Below are 20321 nucleotides of genomic sequence, written 5' to 3'. Positions count from 1 at the left end.
ACCAGAACTCGGTTTTAGTTGAGTTGAGTTAGAGATTCTGTGGGACCTACAGGGGCATGTTGAGGAGTCTTTTGAATATGTACATATGCCTTAGTCTGGATTTTATATCTAAAATTATCCATCCTGGGATGAGGGTGTGGACACAGCGAGACCAGCTGTCTCCACCCTCTCTAGCAGGCCCGAACGCTTCTTTGTGTCTAGCAATCCCCACTTTACCCTTTCTTGGCCAGTACTTAATTTCAGGACCGCGGACAGCGCCAGCTGGTTTGCCTGGAGTGCTGTCCACTGTGCTGAAGTTTTGCTTCTGTCCTGGCCCGCATGGAGGTAGCTGTGGGACAGAAGGAAACATGGCTCTCAGGGGTGCGATCCCTGGAAATAGGAGCTCTGTTTGGTGAAGAAGGGGGCTCCGTGATTCTATCCCTCCTCTGCCTTAAGCCCTCTCATGCTCCCATATCATTCCCCATGGCCCACAATCAGCCCCACCACCTATGCCATGTCCTCTCCCTCTATCTGCCTCTTCCCTGGCTCACCTGAGCCACACAGGCCTCCTTACTGTTCCCTGAACACAGCGGGCTGGTTCCCACCTCAGGGCTTTTGTGCTTGCTCTTCCCTCTGCCTTGAACGTCCCTTCCCCCTGCCATATTTACATGGCTCTCTCCTCCTTCCTTCATGCCTCTTTAAATTGCAAACTGTGTCCCCATCCCAAAGTTGTCCCATTGTCTTCTCTAGCTTGAATTTTCTCCTATCACTTATCAATATCTAATATATCAGAGATCCCAAACCCTGACCTAAACCCTTGATCCTAGAGTTTGGAATTCAGAACTTTTCAGATTTTTTTAAAGTACTATGGTATAATACTATGTATTGCATAACATCCCTAGTGGGGCCTGGGATAATATCTCAAAATCAAACACTTTCTTTTATCTGCAATGAAACATAAGAATATTCACATCAAGTTCAATAAATAAAAGGTATAATAACCTTATGTCAGTAAAGGCCAGGTTTTGCCACAAATGGGTTATGAAAAAATTTTGGTTTTCAGACCTTTTTGGAATTTGGCATTGTGACTCTGTATCTAGCTTATTTATCTTGTTGCTGTCTCTCACATAGTAGAATGTTAGCTCCCTGAGGCAGAAATTTGTGTCCGACCTGTTCACTGCTACAGCCCCTGTGCCTACTACACAGCACCTGGCACACAATAGGTGATCCATAGTGTTTTGAATGAATGAATGAATGAATGAATGAATGAATGAAGGGCGGGGAAGCAGGTAACCCTTCGCTGGTTCCTGAATGACTCCATGCCCCGAATGGCCTGTCTGAAGCCATTCAGAGCCACAGTGGGCTGTGGGGAGGTCTGTGCCTCCACGCCCTTCCTATCCTTCTGGTTTCCACTGGGTCCTCGAGGGTTGGGTCTCAGCACAATGTTAATCAGAACCCTTGCACCTATCAGTGCAGCCAGGGGGTTGGCATGGAGGTTCCTAGTGCCCTCGTCCTATTCCCTGTGTCTTCTGCACCCTGGCCATAGTCAGAAACAGGCTAGCTGTCTGGAGGAGTCATGTGAGGCCCCTCACCATGTGTTTGTGTGCCTTACATGTAGTTTGTGGGACTGAAGAAACAATAGAACAGAGAGGTTAACTTTCCTGAGGTCATGCAACCAGGAAATGCTGAGCCAGGATTTAAATCCAAGTTGCTGGCTCAATGACCCCACACTGCTTTTCCATAATCACTCTCAGATACACTGTGACAATAAACGCACTCCCAGTCTCACCTTACCTACATACCAATGATTAAATTCTTCCACACCCCGACACCAGAGGGAGGAGGAAGGCAGGTGGCCAAACTTCTGTTACAAACAGGTCTTTATTAAAGATAAGGAGGGGGCAGGAAAGGGGGGCAGTGTCTCCTCTGCCCACTGCCTTTGGCTGCCTGGGGCAGGGGAGCCCTCTCTGCTCCACTCATGCCCCCCCATGATGGCACATCTGCAGGAGGCTGGGGCCGGGGATGGGGGGCAGTGGAAAGAACAAGGGCAGATTCCAAGGCAAAAAGAAAGTCCCTTCCCATAGCCCTAAAAACAGGAGGGTTTGGGGTGACCTGGGAATGGACAAGGGGAGACACAGCACCCTGAACCCCAAAACCTCTGAACTGGGGCAAGCCCTGCATAAGTTGGGAGTTAGGAGGGACTGAGTCAGAGGTTGCACATGGCAGAGGGGCTGAGAGAGGAAGGGGTGCCCCAAGGACCCTGCCATGGGGGAGCCTGCCCCCCATGCTCTAGCTGGACTCTCCGGAATCTGAGAGAGGACCCAATGACAAGGGATGACCCCATCTCCCTCTCCTCCCTTGCTCATCCTTAGACATTGGCGGTCCCCCATTGACTGGAATCATACCCACCCATCCTAGAAATTCTGAAAACCAAGGACTTCTATTGGTTGTTCAGACGCTGAACACTAACTGGAGTTACCCTCTTGCCTGAGGTGTCAAAGACGTGAGGGGAGGCTCCCACTGGCTGGAGTAAACTCCTTTTAAGTAGAAATTTTAGAACCGGGGGCTCCCATTGGCTGAGCAATGGCCAATGGGGTCAGGTTTTGGCCCTTAAAAGAGCAATCCTAGGGGCAAGGGCCCACCTCCCAGTTATGCCCACTTGGGTATCCCAGAGGGCAAGAGAGGCAGGAGGCCTCCCCAAATGTCCTCCCAGCCAGCCTCTAATGCCTAGGCCGGGCTGGTTTGTGCACAGAGGGCTTTGGCACTCACATGGCACACGCACACACACGTGTGGCAGGGAAGGAACGGGGACCTGGCAGATTCTGGGAGGGCGGTGGGGCCTCACAACAGGTGGTCACGGCTGGCAAACAGGTAAGGGCTGAAGTTGTCCCGGTGGAAGGGGGAGGGATAGAGTCCACTAAGGGTGTACAGGTCCCGAAGCAGGGGCGTGGGCAGCAGCAACTTCCGACCACGTCCGCCACCCCCACCCGGCCCCCCAGGCCCAGGGGAGGAGGGTGAGGGGCCCTGGCTGGGGGTTGGTGCTGGCAGGGGCAGGGGCAGGGGCAGGGGCGTCGGCTCAGACCTCAATCGAGGACGGGGCACACGGGGCGACGAACACATGGCTGGAGCCCTGGAGGACACGCAGCTGGGGATCAGGTGGCCACGGCGGGCACAGTTCTGCGACTCTGAGGGTCAGGGTCAGAGGTCAGGGGATCAGAAAGCTTGGGAGGGGGCCACGAGAGCATAGGCGAGACCTCTGTGGCAGTGACTGTGACCTGGAAGTCCCCCCGGTTTTCCCCCCACTCCCTCGACACTCACTGGATGGGGTGAGCCGTGCCGGTGTCGAATGCGGCCTGCAGGCTTCGGGTTCCTGAGACAAAGAGGCAGAAGGAAGGGGCTAGCGGCCCCCTGGGCCCCGCTGGCCACAGCCACGAGGGGCTCATCAGGCAGAGAGCCAGTGGAAAAGACAACTAGAAGGGCCCAACATAACCATAACACACCCTTCTATTTTGTGTGACTGTCCCCCAGGACCTAGGCCTACAGAGACGAGCAATCCCTCTACCTCCCCATGGCCTGGAGACCTCCACCTCTTGCCTGACTTCCTGCCTCCTTGGTCCCCCTCCACCCACCACCCTCTCCAGCCGGGAGCAGACCCCGGCCCCCCTTACCTGGGCCACACTTAACTTTTCGAGGGGGCTGTCCATGGTGGGGGCTTGGCCCAGGTCCTCCCAGGGAGAGAGCCTTCGGCCAGAGGGCCGCCGGCTCTGGAAGTTGTGTACAACACAGGTGACCTGGGACAGAGTGAGAGGGGCATGTTGAGGCCTGAAGCCAATAATGTAGAAAGGGCATAAATACCATCCCCATTTTTCAGATAAGGAAACTGAGGCTCAGGTATTCAGTTAACATTTTTCCAGTACATTTATGTGCCAGGCACCATTCTTTCCACCTTACTTAGAGGGAGGTACTATTATTATTTATTCCGCAGCGCCATGACTAGGGTGAGGCCAGTAAAGCCGAGTGGTGCAAAGGCAGGATCTGATCCTGTCTTTTAAGTTTTTGCTATTTTAGACATCATGTGTTTTTGCATTAATTTTGGTTTTTAAAGATATCTCATTAAAACATTACTTATCTTGATTACTGAGTGTCTTGGTGGCCCTTTAAATTCTGCACTCAGAGCAAGGACCTCACTCTACTTACCCTGCTCCTGGTTCTGTCATCCCATTTCACAGAGGAGAACATCCAGGCAGGGTAAGGGACTTGCCCAAGGTCACACAGAGTCCACACCCTTCAGTATCGTGTGGTCCGGCTTCTTGGGTCAGAGAGCTGATAGAGGGTCTCCCACACTGGAATGGATGGCAAGGTGGCTCACCAGAAAAGTTGCGATGGCAGCGCCCGTCAGGAAACCCGCCAGCACGTCGGACCAGTGGTTGCGGTACTCGGCCACGCGGACCACGCCCACCAGGAAAGCGGGGCACAGCAGGGCCAGGCAGAGCGACGGTTTGACCAGGCGGGAGCCCTTCACGCGGAACACGAGAGTCACGTACATCTGTGGGAGCCAGACCAGTCAGGGGACGCATGGCAGCGCAGTTGCCGAACCCAAGTGGATACTGCTTTCCCGGCCAGAGGGCGTGGCCAGAATCCCGAGGAATGGCACTGGGGCCCGAGGCTCCAGGCAACAGAGCGAGGGGGACAGGAGTTCGGGGATGGAGTCGCGAACTCCCAGCGGGCCCTTGCAGGGATGGGGGCGTGGCCAGGGCACCAAAGAGCAGTGGACGGAATCTGGGGCCCAGGTCTCCCCAGGACCAGTCACAGATTGGGAAAGATCCTTGCTAGGTTACGCACAGCTTCAGAACCAGAGGGTGGAGTCAAGGCCCAAGGGGGCAGGTCCGGGAAGTCCAGGTGTGGAATCCCCAGACTCCAGGGATCCACTGACAAGAGTAGAAACTAGTCCTGGACGCTAGATAAAGGAAGGAGTCAAAGCAACAGGAGGTGGGAACCAAGGAAAAGCTAGGGACATAGGAAGTCCCAGTGGGTCAAGTCGGGGGCGTGGCCAGATCAAGAAAGGGCAAGGACAAAGGGAGGGGTCCAGGGGAAGCGAGTTGAAAGCCCACCCACCCAGTCTCCCAGCCAATATTTAGGGACCTATAGCATCATGGGGACATGGCTAGGCTCCAGGGAATGGAGTGCAGTGCTCCAGGAACAGTGTTTTGGTCCCACGGGGCGGAGCCAACAACCCCCTTTGGGTGTGGCATTCCTGGGCCAGGGGGCGTGGCCAGACCCAAAAGAGGCAGTCAAGAGCACCGCAATAAACTCTGGACGGCCGGCCGAGGAGTGGGGCCACCCTAGAGACAGTGTCACAGCACCGGGGTGTGAGTTTACCCTGGGAAGGAATCAGAGGTTCCAGTCCAGAGTGGCCTCCTTGCCCACTGGCCGCCCCCCATCTTTGTGCCTCTATTCTGGGGCTCACCGCTGTGTAGGTGACTGCATAGGCGCATAGGGCAGCATCCTTGCAGGGGAAGGCACGGCGCGCAGCGGCCACCAGGCTGGGGCTGCCGGCACAGGCACCCTGGTCGGTGACGAAGCGGTCGGGTCCTGGCCTGTCGGGCGAAGGCGGTGGGCAGCCCAGGGCCGTGTAGTTGGGGCGGCACACGGACAGGAAGTGCGGCGTAGGGTTGCCAGTCACCACCTGCCCCGCATTAGCGAAGATGGTGGTGGTGAAGAGGCCGAAGGAGTAGACCCCTGGGGGTGGGGTGGGAGAGGGAGTTCATGCTGGGCCCTGATACCCCAGGGGCCCTCCTCCTGTGAGCCCCTGTGGCTCAATCTGGGCGCCTTGTTCCTGTGACCATCACTAAAGCACAGCTGGGAATCCCCCTAAAGCCATATCCCATTATCGCTGGGCCAAGGTTCTCTCCCCTTGGCACCACCATGAGGATACTCTGAGCCTCTTGCTTCTGTCCCCCTTGGATTACTACCATGCCAGGAGCGGGTCCTCCCCTGGAACCCCAAAATAGTTGGGCTAGGACACCTCAACAGCATGACATCAGGATTGGGCCCATGCCGGGAACCTCTTAGGACCATCTTGATGGCATTTCTGGGCCGCTTTAGACCTGCCCTGGACTCACTGTTACTGAGTTGATCACTTTTTTTCCTGGCTCAACAATCAGCCAGAGCTAGATCTCTCCAGCCCTCTGTCATAGGGACCACCATTTTGGATGAGCTCTGCCCTTCTACATCACGGCCACCGACTGTGGCTGGAACCACGCAGTGGGGTCACAGCTTCCTGCTTGGGGTGGGGTGGGGGGTGGACTGGTGTTTGGCCTGGGCCTGTGTCCCCCTTTTCTGCATTGAGACTCTCCTTGTAGCAGCCTGGGGCCCTGACCGTTGCCACCATGGTTGGCTTAGGCCCCACCATTGTGCCTAGAACCTCTGTTGTGCCTGGCCTTAGCCACATCCCTCTTTGCCTCATGAGGCACCATCATGGCAGTTCTAGGCTCTCTTCCCCATAAAAATTATTATGGCTGAATCTGGCCCGGATCTCCTTTGCATAGCTGACCCCCTGGCCACATCACTCACCCAGGAAGCGGACCAGCCTCCGCAGTGGGGGGCTGAAGCGGCAGCAGGCCCCAGACACGATGGTGCTCTCCCCGATGATGGGGATGGCTGAGGGTGGCGCGGGGAAAAAGGCACGCGCCAGCTCCCCCAGCAGGATCTGTGGGCAAGATCAAGGCAGGGTCTTCCTGGCCTTCAAATCCAACCCTCCACCCACCTCCACCTGGCCCTCCTGCCGCCTGGGTCTGACCAAGGCTACCCCCAGTCTCACCGTGAGGGTGGGCCCAGCAGTGACCAGGGCATAGATCAGTGCAGGAGGCACTCGGCTGGCAGCCTCAGGCCCTGGGTAAGGCTTGGCATAGGTACTGTCATAGCAGAAGAAACCCTGGGTGTGTACGGGGAAGGTGTCCGTGAACTCCAGGCGGTAAGCAAGCAGGACCACGATGCCCAGAAGCACTGACTGCCACCCAGTCATGGCAGGGAGACAGAGAGAGAAGAGACAGGGGTCAGGTCCAAGCTGGGGCCATGGTGAGAGACACAGAGATGGAGAGAGACCGAGATGGGGAGGCAAGACAGACAGATCAAGCCTGAGGGAGATACAAAGGGTAGGAGAGACAGAGAGAAGCTGGGAATGGTCGGGGCCTGGGAGACACAAAGAGACAGAAACAGAAAGAGAAGACAGGAGGGGAGGGGAGGGGAAGGGAGAGGAGGAGAAGAGAAAGAGAAGGGACTAGCAAAATGGAAAGGAGAGAGGAGACAGGATGAGGGAGAGCGAGTGAGGCCTGGGCCAGGCCTCAGACCAGAGAGAGGGGTCAGCGGGGGCTGCGGACATAGACCAAGAGGGGAAAAGATAAAACTGCTAGTAGAAGTTCTAGCAGCTCCCAGAAGTACAACTCTTACTGGGGGCAGGACATCATACTGAACCTCCTCCGTGAATTAACACATCTTACCTCCGTAACCGCCCCAGGAGAAAGGGGCTCTGATTACGCCTATTGGACAGCCAAGGAAACTGAAGTTCAAGAGGGTACGTGAGGAACCTGGAGTTCTGTGGTAAGGGCGCGCCTGGAACTCTGGGAGTGTCACTTTTGAACACCCCTCCTCCCCGCTGAGGGTCTGGGAGCGAATCTGGGGGGGTGGGCTGGAGGGGGCGGTGAGAGTTACTGGGTTCCTCACCTCCACGAAGACAAAGCAGGGAATGATGGAGAAACTCCTCTTCGACTGGGGTCTCCCTCCTGCCATGGTGAAGGCCGGGCCTGGGGAGGTGGGGAGGGAATGGGACGGCCAGGGCAGGGCCTAGGGGGAGGCTCTGGTCACCTGCCTGAGTAGCGTCTCTGGCCACACAATGACCCCCCCCCATTCCCCAGACCCCAGAACTACTACGAAGGAGCCCTGGCTCCACCCACTGAGCCTTCTGGCCATGACTCTGAATATCCAGGATCCTGCCCATTGGCGGCCTCCCCTGACACAACCAGCCCAGCTCATTCTCTGCCAGGGATCCCAGAGATTCTATAGTGGTCTTCTCCCCCGACAGCCCACATAGGAGATTCGGACCCCAAGCCGTTTAGGAGGGTCTCTCCTCCTTACCATACAGGTCACCTCCCCATAGCCCTTGGAAGAGACTTCTCCAGTTTAATGGGACCCCTCCCTCACAGAGAAGGGTCCTCACCCCCACTGGTTTTTAGGAGACCCCATTCTCTTTCCCCATGTGCTTTATAAGGGACCCCATGCTCTCTGTCCCCCACCCCCACCAGGTTCCTCCTCTGAGTCCCTTCCCCCATGGCCCACAGGGGCCTCTCTCTCCTGTCCCCATGGGCTGCGCCTGACTGGTTCTCGGGCTGATGGCCAGGCCCTCCTTCTAGCCCAGCTGCCTCCCCCTCTCCCCCTCATCCCAGCCTGTCTGCCTCTCTGTGTCGTGAGGGGATTATCTTCTCCCAACAAGCCCCCTCTCCCCCCGATCTAACCTCAGTCCCCAGCACTGAGGGGCCAACAGAGCCACATCTGCTCGACCCATTCTCCCAGGCTGACCTCACCTGTGAAAGGGCCCTATGGCTTCCCACAGGCCTCCGCCACACCCACAGACTCACAGCCGCTCCTGGCGGCCAGCAGGGCAGGGATGGTCAACCCCATTGCACAGATGTGGAAACTGAGGCCCAGGAAGGTGAGGGTAGGCACTCTGGGTCCAGTGCCCCATCCACGCAGCTTGCTCTGCAGTGTGACATGTGGGGTGAGGGTCACCAGAGATCTCAGATGCCCATGTGGCCACGGCCCCTCACCCTTCCAGAGACACAATCACACATGCTGGCATCCCTAGAGTACACAACTCAGCCACAGCCTCCAGCCCAAACACCACACACACACACACACACACACACACACACGGGATAGCATTTGTCCATTCCACCAACAAGGATCCAGGGCCTGCTGGGTTCTAGGCACTTTGCTTGTGGTGAACAAGACAGGCCTGCTCATTCAGACAGGTGCCCAGCACCCACTACACACAACTGTACACTCACACACATGGCACAGTGTGCACATGGCCTGTCACAGACACCCACACAGATCAAACAACTCCCCCCACACACACACAGTCATAGGGACACAAGAGGAGGTCCTTCATCCACTTCACAGCCCGGCACACAGCCCCACACAAGCACTCACCCCACCAGCATCAGGGACATAGCCTCAGGGCTGCCAACACACTGAGAGTTACATCAAAAAGAGTCACCACACACACTGGGGGTCATAAACCGGTCACGGCGTCACGCCCCCAATTACCAGGCACTCAGTGACAGCCACATACATTAACAGTCTCTGTCTCATCCACACTGACACTCATAGGAAAGACGATGTCATCCACAAGCTCAGCCACATGGCCACGCAAGGGCACATACGTGGACCATGACACGGATTTGCACACCGAGCCACACAAGAAAGGCGCATGATCACAGCCACACACTGAGACATAAAAATGGGCCCCCCCACACCATCAGAAGGAACACACAATGGCAGTCATGGGCACACAACCATGCAGACACGGAGCCGGCCCCACACAGTCAGGGATAGCAGTCACAACAACACAGCCACACACACCCTCAGAGTGACACCCGTGATGACAGCTACACAATGACAGCCACAGGAGAGTCACACATACACCACACAGACCACACAGGCATCCCCAAAGCCACACAATTACAGTTATACAACCACACACTGACACAAAAAGACAACCGCACAATCACAGTCACCCTCACCACCTGCCGCTTGGCTTCTCCGGCCCGGGGTCCCCTCTCCACGCTCCCCTCCCGGGGCCCGGTTCTCAAGCCCCAGCTCACTGCCTCCCCTCCCCCCTCCCTGCGCCGGACCCACAGGGGACCCGACCCTCAGGAGCTGAACCCTGGCCGGACAGACAGACCGAGGGTCGGTAGCCCGCGAGAAGGGGTGCCGGGAGCGCCCCAAGCCCCTCTCCCTCACCGGGTCGAGGCTGTCACAGTCTGAGCCCCCGCTCCGCTTAGACGTCACCAGGGCGGCAGGACGAACGAACGGGACGGCAGGCCCCGCGGGCGGACACAGAGATGGGAGACGCTGTCGGCCTGGCAGCGCCGCGCAGACTCAGCGAAGGGGCGAGGGGCGGGGCCTCCGGATGCTTTATTTGCATAAGCCCGTGGGGCGGGGACTCACGGCGTCTCATTAGCATGGTCCGGGGCGGGGCCTCCGTTGCTCTTGGGGGCCGGAGAGGGTTAAGACAAATGTGGGAGGGAATGAAGGATGCAGGTTGAGGGAGAACTAGGCGGTGGGGGCGCTGAGAGGAAGAGGAGGGCAAGGTGCGAGCGTGACCCTGGACCTCGACCCTCCCTCCCTGTGCCTCAGTTTCTCCTTTGGGGCAGTAGACTAGAGCGCCAGGGCCCCCCAGAAAGGAGCTCTGGTGGCTGGTGTGAAAGAGCCTGTCTGGATACTCATATCTGGACAGACTGACCTTGGTATATATTACATTTGGCCCCACAATGTCCCCTGATCCTAACAGCCTCTGGGGTCCCCACGCCCCCCCCCCCAACGCCGGAAAGTAAACTGGGTGTGGGCGTGGTCATTCTCAGGCACAGGAAGCAGCAGGAGCAACAGTCCACAGGTGGAAGAGAGTCTTGGCTAGTTTATTTTCTCTCTGGAGGGGTCTTCAGGGAGAGCAGTCCCGGCTGCTCAGGCTGTGGAGAGAGAGCGGGTCAGGGCGGTCAGGGCCCAGCTTAGTCCAGAGGACCTCAGGGCCGGAAATCAGGGAGCAGATGCCCGGGGTGGGAGCTCCGAGGGTCCATACTGCAGCACTGGAGGGCAGGCCAGGAGAGGAAGGGTGGGGTAGAGCAGGGGAGCTTCCGTACTGGATGGGAAGGAGCGGCTCTTGCTGCATGGTGGCTGGGAAGGATCCTGCTCTGATTCTGAGTCCGAGTCCCAGGAGAGGAGCAGAGGTCTCAGGCCTTGGTGCCCCTTGTAGCCTGCGGGAGCGACAGGTGCAATTCTGGCCTTTCACCCACAAACCCTGAATGTTTACCCTTGGGTGGCACTGTGATCAAGGGCCAGTGTCCCTTTTGTTGCTTAAATGTGACCCAACGTGATACCAAAGTATGACCTCAGTGACCCTTGAATTTTACCCCACGGATCCTTTAAAAAGATCCCAGGGACGCTGAGTGACCCCAGGATGGAAATCCTTAGTGGGACCCTAGAAGAAGCCCCAAAAGATGTGACCCCCCAAATATGGCCTCTGAACATGACCTCCATGTGTGAAACCGGAGAATGACCCCTCCCACACACCCCAGAGTGCACCTCAACCCCCCTTACCCCTGAGGTTCGAGGCCCTGGAGAGGCCCCCTGAGGACATGGTGAAGCCATCAAAGGAGTTCTGCAGCAAGTGCACAGCAGACCTGTGGGGAGATGGGGGGCTGGGGGCGCTGGGAGGCTCCTGATTGCTCAGGGCTGGGGCAGGGGGGCCACGGTGGGGACCAGGGGCCAGGGGTAGAGGTGCATCCTGGGAGGAGAGGGAGGCCTGGACTCAGGTGGGTTCCAGGTTCTGGTAGTCGCTGCTTGAACTGACTGGTGGGAGGGCAAGGCAGATGAAAGTCAGGAGTCAGAGGTTAGAGTGGGAGCAGGGCATCACCATATGTCACTCAGCTCCTTTTGGAGGTCATCCCTCCAGGAGCGTCTGCCTCCTGGTGGCATCTCCTCAGTCTCCGGCCAGTTGGATGTCTCACACCCCTGCTGCTTCATCTTGGTCAGGACCTGAGGCCAGGGGGTGGGAAGTGTGTGTGAGACAACAATGGTAATAACAGTAATGGTGAAAAGTGACCCTTATTTAGCACTGATGATATGTCAGGCTGCCCTCAAAGTGTTTAGCATGCAGTTCATGCAGCTGCTCCTTCAGGTAGGGATACCGTGTCATACCCATTATACGGATGAGGACACTGAGGCCCAGAGAGGTGAACTGACTAGACCACAGTCACACAGCAGTTAAGTGGCAGAGCTGAGATCTGAATCCAGTCCTCTGGCTCCAGTATGACGGTGGAGGCCAGCAGAGATTCCCATGTCCCCAGATCTCACACAGGGTCCCACCCTCTATGCTCACCTTGCGGCACTTCACCTGTGTCTTCTGCATCTTCTGGATGTTCACCAGGTTCTCTGTGATCTCGTCCTCCTGAGCCTCTGTGGGGGGAGGGGACTCAGGGGGGCCAGAGCTGCAGAAGGACCCCCCCCCTCCTGGCCGTGGGCTCCAGGCACTCACGGAGCTTCTGATAGATGAAGGTCACCTCCTCCCGCACCAGCTCCAGCTCCTCCCACAGGAACTTCTTGCTGAGGGGACAATGCAGCCTAGACCCACATTCCTGGCTCAGCCTTTGGCCTCCTATTTCCTGGCTTTCTGGCCTCCCATTTGCCCACCTGCCTCCTCAAGCCTCCTCCAACTCTCATGTTCCCATCCCTCCCCCCCCATCTGTCCCCTCCCCCGACCTCCCTGCCCACCTTGCCCCTCCTACCTCTACTCCCCCACCTCCAATCCCCCAGCCCCTTGTCCCCACCTCCTGACCTCCAGCCTCCCATTCTCTCAGCCTCTCCTTGCCTGGCCTCCGTCTCCTCACCTTCTGCCCCTCTGACCTCCCATACTCCCCAGCCTCTGCCACCCTCAATCTCTCCTCCCTCCAGCTTCCCATATCATGTCCAGTTTCCTGATCTCCTGGCCTCCCTCCCCAGCCCATCTCCAGCTTCCTGTCTTCCTCCCCCTTCCTCCTGCCTTCTGGCCTCCCAGCTTCCCACACTTTCTCACTGCCTCCTCACCCCCCATCTTGTCCCTCAAACCTCCCATGGCCCCCAGGTCCCCTTACCCAGGCCTCTCCCATTTGCCTCATCCCACGTCCCACCTCTGGCTCCTGCTCCCTGGCCTCCCTTCCCTCCCCCAGCTTCCAGGCTGCCCTCCTGGTGGTGCCCACCTGTCCCGGATCTCCTGGGCCAGCAGCTGCAGGCAGCGAGTGGTGCGGGCCCTCTGCACCTCCTCGCCGTCACTCAGGGTCTTCTGCAGTCCCAGCAGGCCTTCCGCTAGGGCCCCATACAGCTCCTGCCGTCCCTGCTCCACGCCCCACTTGTGTCCCTCCTTCTCCGTCTGGCGGCTCAGAGGACTCAGAACCTCTGCAGATTGGATGGGATCGTGACTGAGCGCCAACCACACCTGAACCCCGCTTTGAACCCGCCTGGCCCCCACCCTAGCCAGGCCCTGACCCTGACCCTAGAGTCACCCAACTTCTTTCACCTTGGGCTAACCCAGCTGACCCCAACAGGACCAGCCTCCAGCCTGACTTTGACCCTTGGCCAGTCCTCACCTTCAAGCTGTTGGATCTTGATTTGCTGCAGGCAGCTCTCCTTCTCCAACATGGTCACTGAGTGGTTTAGGAACTCGAAAGCCTGAGGGGAAGAGGTCAGGAGCAGGGAGCAGGGGAACAGAGCCAGAGGTCTCCGAGGACAGGGCAGAGGAGCCTTACTTTGGTCTGGGCCTGTAGCTGGCTCTTGAGTGACTCCAGTTCGCAGCGCAGGAGCTTCTGGGAGTCAGGAATCATCATGGTGGACTTAACTATGAGCAGAGTTAAGGGTCAGATGAGGCTAGGAGGAGTGGGGGCAGGGGCAAGTTCAGGTCAGAGGTCAGCAGAAGCTCAGGGGAGGGCGAAGGGCAGGGGGTCAAGTAAAGAGCTGGGGTCTGTTGAGGCTGACGTAGAGGCAGGAGTGGGGGACAAGGTCAGGCGCAAGACTCAGCCGAGGCTGGGGCAGGGCTAAGTGGGCAGCAGTGGTGTGGTTCCTCCCAGGCTAGGGCAGAGGGCGGAGGTAAGAACTGGCAGGGCTTCCGCACACAGTCTTGTCGGGAGGGAGGGTTCTCACCTTCGACTTTGGAAGAGTTGGTCTCCAAGGGCTTCTAGGAAAGGGGGACATGAGGGTAGTAGAAATTCATCCCTGTGCTTCTCCTTGCACACCCCAACCCATTGTGTGGGGGTTGGGTATGAGTTGGGTCAGCTGAGTGCCGGGCAAAGCTGCCTCCATGCGTGTGTGCACCCTTCCCCCACCAGCCCACGTATGGTCAGAGGCATACTTGTGTGGTTTGTCCCCTGTCCCCGACAGCACCCCTGCAGAGCCCTGTCTCTGGCCAGGGCTCAGGTAATGGCCCTCCTCCTTAAGGGCAAACGACATAGACAATGTCTCCAGGGAGCACCAACAGCCCCGAAGCACAACTGCACACGATCTTTCAAACACAACTACAACCATACAAGTTCAGACACAGCCGCACACGCCAGGTGGTTAAGACCTTCAGGGCGTCCACTCACACCCAACTCAGACACACAGCCACAACCACAGACACACAGGCCGTCAGACCCAGAAACTATCACAGACAAGACCTCACTAGGAAACACAATCACAGGGGCGCCTGGTGGCTCAGTTGTTAAGTGTCTGCCTTCAGCTCAGGTCATTCGGCTCGGGTCATGATCCCAGGGTCCTGGGATCGGGCCCCGCATCGGGCCCCCTGCTCAGCAGGGAGCCTGCTTCTCCCTCTCCCACTCCCCCTGCTTGGGTTCCCTCTCTCGCTGTGTCTCTCTCTGTCAAATAAATAAATAAATAAATAATCTTTAAAAAAAAAAGAAAGAAAGAAACACAATCACACATCCTCTCCATTCATCCCTTCATCCATTCATTTAAGACATTTTTCGTGTGGGTTGGCTGAGCGTTGGGTGCTGTTCTGGGTGCTGAAGTCACACAATGTGAAGGTTCGTTAGAAAGACCCCCTCCAAGGTCCCCTCCCTAAGCCCCACAGCAGTTGTGGTGTGGGTTTCCCGGGTGGGGGGTGACCTTAGCAGTGTTGTGATGCCTCTTCAGAAGGTCCTGGTCATTAGACTGCTCCTCTGAGTCTGGGTTCGGGAAGATGGAAGACCCATAGGACTGAGGCTCCAAGTCCCTCTCTAGCCTCCAGTCTATACTCGGCACTGTGTTCTCAGAAGCAGCTGGCCCCACGATCTCTGGCTCTGGGGCCCTGGACCAGTGAATCGTATAATCCAAGGTCTTGTCTGAGGAAGAACCTGAACGGGGGGCGGGGGAGTGGGGGGTTGGGGGGATGAAGGGGTGAGGGCTTTCTGAGGACCAACCCAGAGCACTCCAGCCCTCCCAGCTCCCCAGCCCCAGGGAAGGCCCGCAACAAACCCCAGTACTTGTCACACTTCCCGTTAGCAGGCAAACACCCGTTGGAGGGCAAGGGAGATGAGCAGTAGCAGGGCACAGAGTAGTCAGGGTCCTGGGGTAGGCCAGCCAGGTCGCTTCAACAAGGGGGAACAGGGGGCTGCACTGAGACCAGCCCCCATGTCCTGAGACGCCCATACCTTCCCTAATACCCCAGAGAGGCCTCAGCCCTGAACACAGGGCCTCCCAGTTATGGCAGGAGCAGAACCTGGATGAAAGATGATCCCAGCCCCAGGCATTGGGCTGGGTAGTGAGAAGCATCCAGAAGACCCCCACAGGAGAGAGTGAAGCCTCAGAAGAGCCTAAAAGCAAAAAAGGGTCTTAACATTGGGCACTAATAGAAGGGCATTCCTGGCAGGAAACAGCATGGACAAAAGCTTGGAGGTGTGGAACCACATGCTCTGTGCTTGTAAATTCAGGATGGCTGAAGATAGGGTCCAAGAGGAAGCAGGAGGAGGTTAGCAGGGCAGCTGAAGCAAGGCATTGAAAGCCAAGCAGGGGAGTTTAGATCTGGCTCCCAAGGAAAGTGGGAGCCATGGAGTATGAGCAGGAGAGACAGGGCATATCTATTCAGTAAATGTTGGCACAATTGGGGCCGAAGGCCTGTGCTAGGTGAGGCTGGGAATGGGAGAAAAATTCAGCTCTGGGTCTCACATTCATACCCATTGTTCAACATTCCAGTGTTGTCAGGGCTGGCCCGGATGGAGACCTGGGGCAGGTCTGTCTGGAAAAACTTCCAGGTGGAGAGCATTTTGTCCTGAGTCACACTCAGCCAGAAAGCCCACCCTCTAGGGCTTTCTCTTCTGCCCTTGCTGGGCTGTCTGGAGTCCTTCCTCTGGCCCAGTCCTCCAGGAAGTCGGCTATACACCCTTCAAAACTCTACTCAACATTTCCTCTGTAAAAAATCCTTAATCCTTTTTTTAAGCTCATATTTTCTGAGCACCTCACTGAGTGCTGGGAACCATCCTAAGCGCTCACTTCACACCCGTTTTAGGATATAGGAGCTTTTCTTCTGCCTGAAATGTTCTGGGCTACCCCTTCCAGAATCACTGTCTCAGGAGGCCCGCACTTTCAGAGGCAGCACAGCACGATGATTAAGCCAGGGGACTCTCCAGCTGGGTAGCCTGGGTTCGAATCCTAGCTCTGCCCCTTCTCGGCTGTGTGATGTTGGAGTGTTACCGAACCTCAACATGCCTCAGTGTCCCCAACTATAAAAATGGGATGCCATACTAATCACCTTACTGGGTTGTTGTGATTAAGTAAATTAATCTGTGCCAGCGCCTGACACACAGTAGTGGGAAACTGTCCTCGAACGTCACACTGAGAACCTGGGAAACGGCACCAAAGGAGCCCTGGGAGGCTTGAAAGGGAAAAGAGAAGATGCATTTCTGAGTGCCAACTGCAGGTGGGTCCCCAGTAAAGCCCCCCTCCCTTCCCCCTTGACCTTCCCCCTTCCCCTCCCACATCAGCTGTTTCTCCCGCTGTCGCCGGGAGAATTCTTGGTGGGGAAGGGGGCGGGGTCATTAGCCTGAGCCCCGCCCCCCAGAGCGAGAATCCTGCGCCCGCCGGGCTCCAGACCCCCTTCCACCCCCACCTACCACATACCACCTGCTCATGCTCTCCCCTCAAGGACCGCGAAGCCAGTCCCCAGCTGTGACGCTGAAATTTGATCCCGGGGGGACACCATCGCATTAAAACGCGCAAAGCCTAAACGTAGAGTCACAGAGAGGGGTGGGGCTGACACTTTAGCTCCGCCCCCGCCGATGCAGCCGAAGGCCTTATTGGCGCCTTCCTGCTTCCGCAGATCGTAGGAGCCGCGGTGTAATTGGATAAAAGCCAGACTAGGGGGCGGGATTCCAGGCTGGTTTCCGCTAATCGATTAGTCAATATCTAAGAGGGTGGTACGGAAGGCGGCAGATCTACGATCCAATTGGCTTCGGGTTTAGCTGGGAGGCGGGGCGAATTCTTGGGAGGTGACTGAAGAGGTCCGCGGGCCACCTGGGAGCACGGGAGTGAGGTAGCGAGCCCAGCCCACCGGGCCCCAAGATCTGGCCCCGGCACTGCCGTTCTCGGACTCCTGGGTGCCGAGGGTTGAGGCCTGGGTGCAGTGATAGGGTCGGTGTCCTCAGAATGAGATTTGGGGTTTCCCGGGATTAGATGGGGGTGTCCGGGGGTGCTTTGGGGATCTTCCTGGTGATATTTGGGATCCTGAGATGAAAGCAGGGGTCTTTACTGTTAGAATTAAGTCCTCGGCTAATTTTTGGGAGTCACTGGGGGAATATCTGAATACCCAGGGCTGCGAGTTTGAGCTGCTGGGGCTAATTGAAAATTTCAGGTCTCGGAGGCAGCGTGGATGCTGGGGTCCAGAGATCCTGAGATCTTGAGGGCTGACATTTGGAGAGATGGGGTTGGAGGGTGTCTCAGGATTGTTCTGGGTCTTCCCCACCCGCATACCAAGGCTGGTATCCCTTGATCTCGCTCTCCTGGGTTGGCCGTGATCCTGGCCTTGAGCAGGCTCACAGGCTGAAGACCATGGGGCAAAGGTAAAACCCTGAAACACCCGGTGCCTCTTTCCCAGGCCTGCAGGATGGAGGAAGGTGGGAATCCAGGAGGCCTGACTAAGATGGTCCATCTACTGGTCTTGTCGGGGGCCTGGGGCATGCAAATGTGGGTGACCTTCATCTCAGGTAGGGACCCTCCACCTGGACATCATGGGTACCCAGGGCGGAGACAAGAATGAGGGGGGGGCCTGGAAGTGTCCTGACAGGCATGTGGTCCCCTGTACCCCACAGGCTTCCTGCTTTTCCGAAGCCTTCCCCGACATACCTTCGGCTTCGTGCAGAGCAAACTCTTCCCTTTCTACTTCCATATCTCCATGGGCTGTGCTTTCATCAACCTCTGCGTCTTGGCTCCACAACATGCCTGGGCTCAGCTCACTTTCTGGGAGGCCAGCCAGGTATGCGGGCTTGGGCTCCACTGTCCTCTGGAGACTCGTTCCCAGGACCCCACTGAGCACCTATGGCTACACCTTCATGAGAATTAAACAAGCAACTGCACCTTCCTGGTGGATACGAAGCTGGGCTCTGAATACCCTTGAGCAGTGCACAGCCTGCACAACCATCCCTAGCAGCCCTATCTATCCCTCAGTGTCTCCCTGCTGGCTCCTGCTCCCTCTCTTTCCCCCGGCTGGGCCTGCTGCCAAGTTGTGGTGACTCAGCTGGGTTGGGGCAGTGACCCCAGCTCATTGTTTAAAAACCAGCCTGACTGGGAATTTACAGTCCCCCACTCCCATCCACACATTTTCCCAGCCACGAGGAAGGGAACCATCTCTGCATCTCGTATTTCTCTATCCTGCCCTCCCCCTGCCCCCATTATGTTCCTCAGATGTGGGCAGGTAAGGCCTGACAAGGGTTTCAAGAATAATCCCAAAGATACAGGAGAGGATTTTGGGTAACTAGAACTTCAAGGACTTTCTGTTCACACCCTGTGGACCCAATCTCAGCTTCTGGAGTCTGGGCAGGGACCATAGAGGGGATGGGCCCTGTCTTAGGCTCTCTTTTGGGGGAACAGTTATGGTTCTCTGTCCCAAGTTGGGAAAGAGAGGTTCTGCCCAGAGATACCCCCACTTTTGGGGAGCAGGGAGGGGAGGAGACAAGGCTGCGTTATGGAAACTTCCAGACTGGGTATCAGAGGAGGAGAGGCTCAGGGTTTTTTGGGGGTGGGGGGAGGTGAACAGAGGAGATGGTGATGGAGCCTTTCCTTAGGAGCTGCTGGTTTCAGGGTATGAAAGCTGGAGCTCTGTTTGGGGCCTCCAGACGGGGTTTGGGAAGGACAGGGAGGCCTAGCTTTGGCCGAATACTGTCTTCCACCCACCTCTGGGCTTTGAGGATGCAGGAGGACCCTCCCTAGGAGCCCTCCCGCCGCCCAGGCGTGACTCCGCTTGTCCTCCTTCCACCACCCTACCAGCTCGGCCTACTGCTTCTGAGCTTCGCGCTGTCCACCATCAACGCCCGCTGGCTGGAGCCCCGCACCACAGCTGCCATGTGGGCCCTGCACAGGGTGGAGAAGGAGCGGGGTCTGGGCGGGGAGGTGCCTGGAAGCCACCAGGGCCCCGACCCCTACCGTCAGCTGCGGGGGCAGGACCCCAAGTACAGTGTCCTCCGCCAGACCTTTTTCCGCTATCATGGTCTGTCCTCCATTTGCAATCTGGGCTGCATCCTGAGCAATGGGCTCTGCCTTGCAGGCCTTGCCCTGGGCCTCAGGAGCCTGTAGCACCCACTTCCTCGCTGGCCCTGCTGAGGCCCCAAATGTTAATAAAACACTTCTTTGGAAATGCCTGCTGTCATTTTTCTCCAACTGGAAAACAGGCGGAGGGGTGGGCAAAGGTAGAGCTGAGGGCCTTCATTACCACATTCATGTGGCTGGATTTCCAGTGTTAGCTATTAACTGGCCTGAAGCTCTTCCTGTAATGGTGCTCATTTATTGAGCACCTGCTGTGTGCCAGGCGTGGTACTAACCACCGCACATACCGTGTATTGTAACAATAGCTGGCTCTGAGCCCCAGGGGACAATCATATTTCCCACCCCATCGACATTGGGGATGGCCACATGACTAGCTTTGGCCAAGGACATGTGAAGAGAGTCATTTGCAAAGAGAAGTGTACAAGGCAGTGCATGATTAGCTACATTTTTCCTTCATCCACGTGGCCCTTGGAGGGAGCTATTATTGTTCCCACGAAGCAATGGGGACTCAGAGAAGTTCAGCAAGCGGCTTCAGATGTAGTTGCTGGGATTTGACTCCAGCAAAGCCTGCAGATCTTCTTATGGCTTGAAAATTCTGGGGCCTCACCTGAGCCCGGATGCCAAATTTCCTCATTGTGTGGCCTCAGGCACAGAGGTACCCTTCTCAGCGACTCCCATTTCCTTATGTGGAACAGGTTTAATTCTAAGGGCCCTTCAGAGTATTTCGCAGGGACCTAGCCCACTTTAGGGTCAGGCATCGCACTTTCTCGAGACACTAGCTCAGATCAGAGCCTTCACAGCCCTGTGAG

General features: G+C 57.1%; 3 protein-coding genes across 17 annotated transcripts; 1 reads left to right on the top strand and 2 right to left on the bottom strand.

Annotated features, from left to right (window-relative positions):
- Window positions 1-1843: 1843 nt before the first annotated feature.
- On the bottom strand, window positions 1844-10134 carry PLPPR2 (phospholipid phosphatase related 2). Of its 5 annotated transcripts, none has more exons than XM_027586181.1 (9): window positions 10000-10134; window positions 7702-7781; window positions 6800-6988; window positions 6553-6688; window positions 5447-5718; window positions 4349-4525; window positions 3648-3770; window positions 3298-3349; window positions 1844-3164 (listed from the first exon to the last, which is right to left on the bottom strand). In XM_027586181.1, exons 2-9 carry the CDS (start codon window positions 7765-7767, stop codon window positions 2821-2823), a joined length of 1359 nt encoding a protein of 452 aa, XP_027441982.1. In that variant the 5' UTR covers window positions 7768-7781; window positions 10000-10134; the 3' UTR covers window positions 1844-2820. The 5 variants fall into 5 exon arrangements, with proteins under 5 accessions (XP_027441982.1, XP_027441981.1, XP_027441979.1 ...); XM_027586180.1 differs by having other exon boundaries at window positions 7702-7821; window positions 10000-10127; XM_027586178.1 differs by lacking the exon at window positions 10000-10134 and adding an exon at window positions 8559-8694 and having other exon boundaries at window positions 7702-7821.
- Window positions 10135-10582: 448 nt separating this feature from the next.
- Window positions 10583-17020, bottom strand: CCDC159 (coiled-coil domain containing 159). Of its 10 annotated transcripts, XM_027586174.2 has the most exons (14): window positions 16869-17020; window positions 15479-15572; window positions 15235-15347; window positions 14887-15113; window positions 13927-13960; window positions 13536-13624; window positions 13377-13458; window positions 12990-13185; window positions 12290-12357; window positions 12134-12210; window positions 11669-11790; window positions 11353-11435; window positions 10896-11009; window positions 10583-10724 (listed from the first exon to the last, which is right to left on the bottom strand). In XM_027586174.2, the coding sequence occupies exons 1-14, from the start codon at window positions 16960-16962 to the stop codon at window positions 10720-10722; spliced, it is 1398 nt and encodes a 465-aa protein (XP_027441975.2). In that variant the 5' UTR covers window positions 16963-17020; the 3' UTR covers window positions 10583-10719. The 10 variants fall into 10 exon arrangements, with proteins under 10 accessions (XP_027441975.2, XP_027441969.2, XP_027441970.2 ...); XM_027586168.2 differs by having other exon boundaries at window positions 10718-11009; XM_027586169.2 differs by lacking the exon at window positions 15479-15572 and adding an exon at window positions 16508-16630 and having other exon boundaries at window positions 10718-11009; window positions 16876-17001.
- Window positions 17021-17151: 131 nt separating this feature from the next.
- On the top strand, window positions 17152-19603 carry TMEM205 (transmembrane protein 205). Of its 2 annotated transcripts, none has more exons than XM_027586184.2 (4): window positions 17152-17287; window positions 17849-17957; window positions 18063-18226; window positions 19237-19603. In XM_027586184.2, the coding sequence occupies exons 2-4, from the start codon at window positions 17858-17860 to the stop codon at window positions 19540-19542; spliced, it is 570 nt and encodes a 189-aa protein (XP_027441985.2). In that variant the 5' UTR covers window positions 17152-17287; window positions 17849-17857; the 3' UTR covers window positions 19543-19603. The 2 variants fall into 2 exon arrangements, with proteins under 2 accessions (XP_027441985.2, XP_027441984.2); XM_027586183.2 differs by having other exon boundaries at window positions 17248-17385.
- The last annotated feature ends 718 nt before the right edge of the window (window positions 19604-20321 follow it).

This window comes from Zalophus californianus, chromosome 1 (genome assembly GCF_009762305.2).
Source record: "Zalophus californianus isolate mZalCal1 chromosome 1, mZalCal1.pri.v2, whole genome shotgun sequence".
In the NCBI taxonomy this organism is placed as follows: Eukaryota; Metazoa; Chordata; class Mammalia; order Carnivora; family Otariidae; genus Zalophus; species Zalophus californianus.
The sequence above is the reverse complement of the archived record's forward strand: the minus strand, read 5'-3'. Positions and strand labels throughout refer to the sequence as shown.

What these genes read in the sequence shown, in the direction of transcription:
- CCDC159 (XM_027586168.2), bottom strand. Translation starts at nt 16,962, where the DNA reads ATGCGATGGTGTCCCCCCGGGATCAAATTTCAGCGTCACAGCTGGGGA. An exon ending in GAAGTGTGACAAGTACTGGG is followed by an intron (nt 15,114 to 15,234) that starts GTTTGTTGCGGG and finishes CCCCCCGTTCAG; the next exon opens with GTTCTTCCTCAGACAAGACC. An exon ending in AGCTACAGGCCCAGACCAAA is followed by an intron (nt 13,459 to 13,535) that starts GTAAGGCTCCTC and finishes TCTTCCCCTCAG; the next exon opens with GCTTTCGAGTTCCTAAACCA.
- PLPPR2 (XM_027586181.1), bottom strand. Translation starts at nt 7,767, where the DNA reads ATGGCAGGAGGGAGACCCCAGTCGAAGAGGAGTTTCTCCATCATTCCC. An exon ending in ATGCAGTCACCTACACAGCG is followed by an intron (nt 4,526 to 5,446) that starts GTGAGCCCCAGA and finishes TGGCTCCCACAG; the next exon opens with ATGTACGTGACTCTCGTGTT. An exon ending in GGCACGGCTCACCCCATCCA is followed by an intron (nt 3,165 to 3,297) that starts GTGAGTGTCGAG and finishes CCTGACCCTCAG; the next exon opens with AGTCGCAGAACTGTGCCCGC.
- TMEM205 (XM_027586184.2), top strand. Translation starts at nt 17,858, where the DNA reads ATGGAGGAAGGTGGGAATCCAGGAGGCCTGACTAAGATGGTCCATCTA. An exon ending in GTGGGTGACCTTCATCTCAG is followed by an intron (nt 17,958 to 18,062) that starts GTAGGGACCCTC and finishes TGTACCCCACAG; the next exon opens with GCTTCCTGCTTTTCCGAAGC. An exon ending in CTTTCTGGGAGGCCAGCCAG is followed by an intron (nt 18,227 to 19,236) that starts GTATGCGGGCTT and finishes CCACCCTACCAG; the next exon opens with CTCGGCCTACTGCTTCTGAG.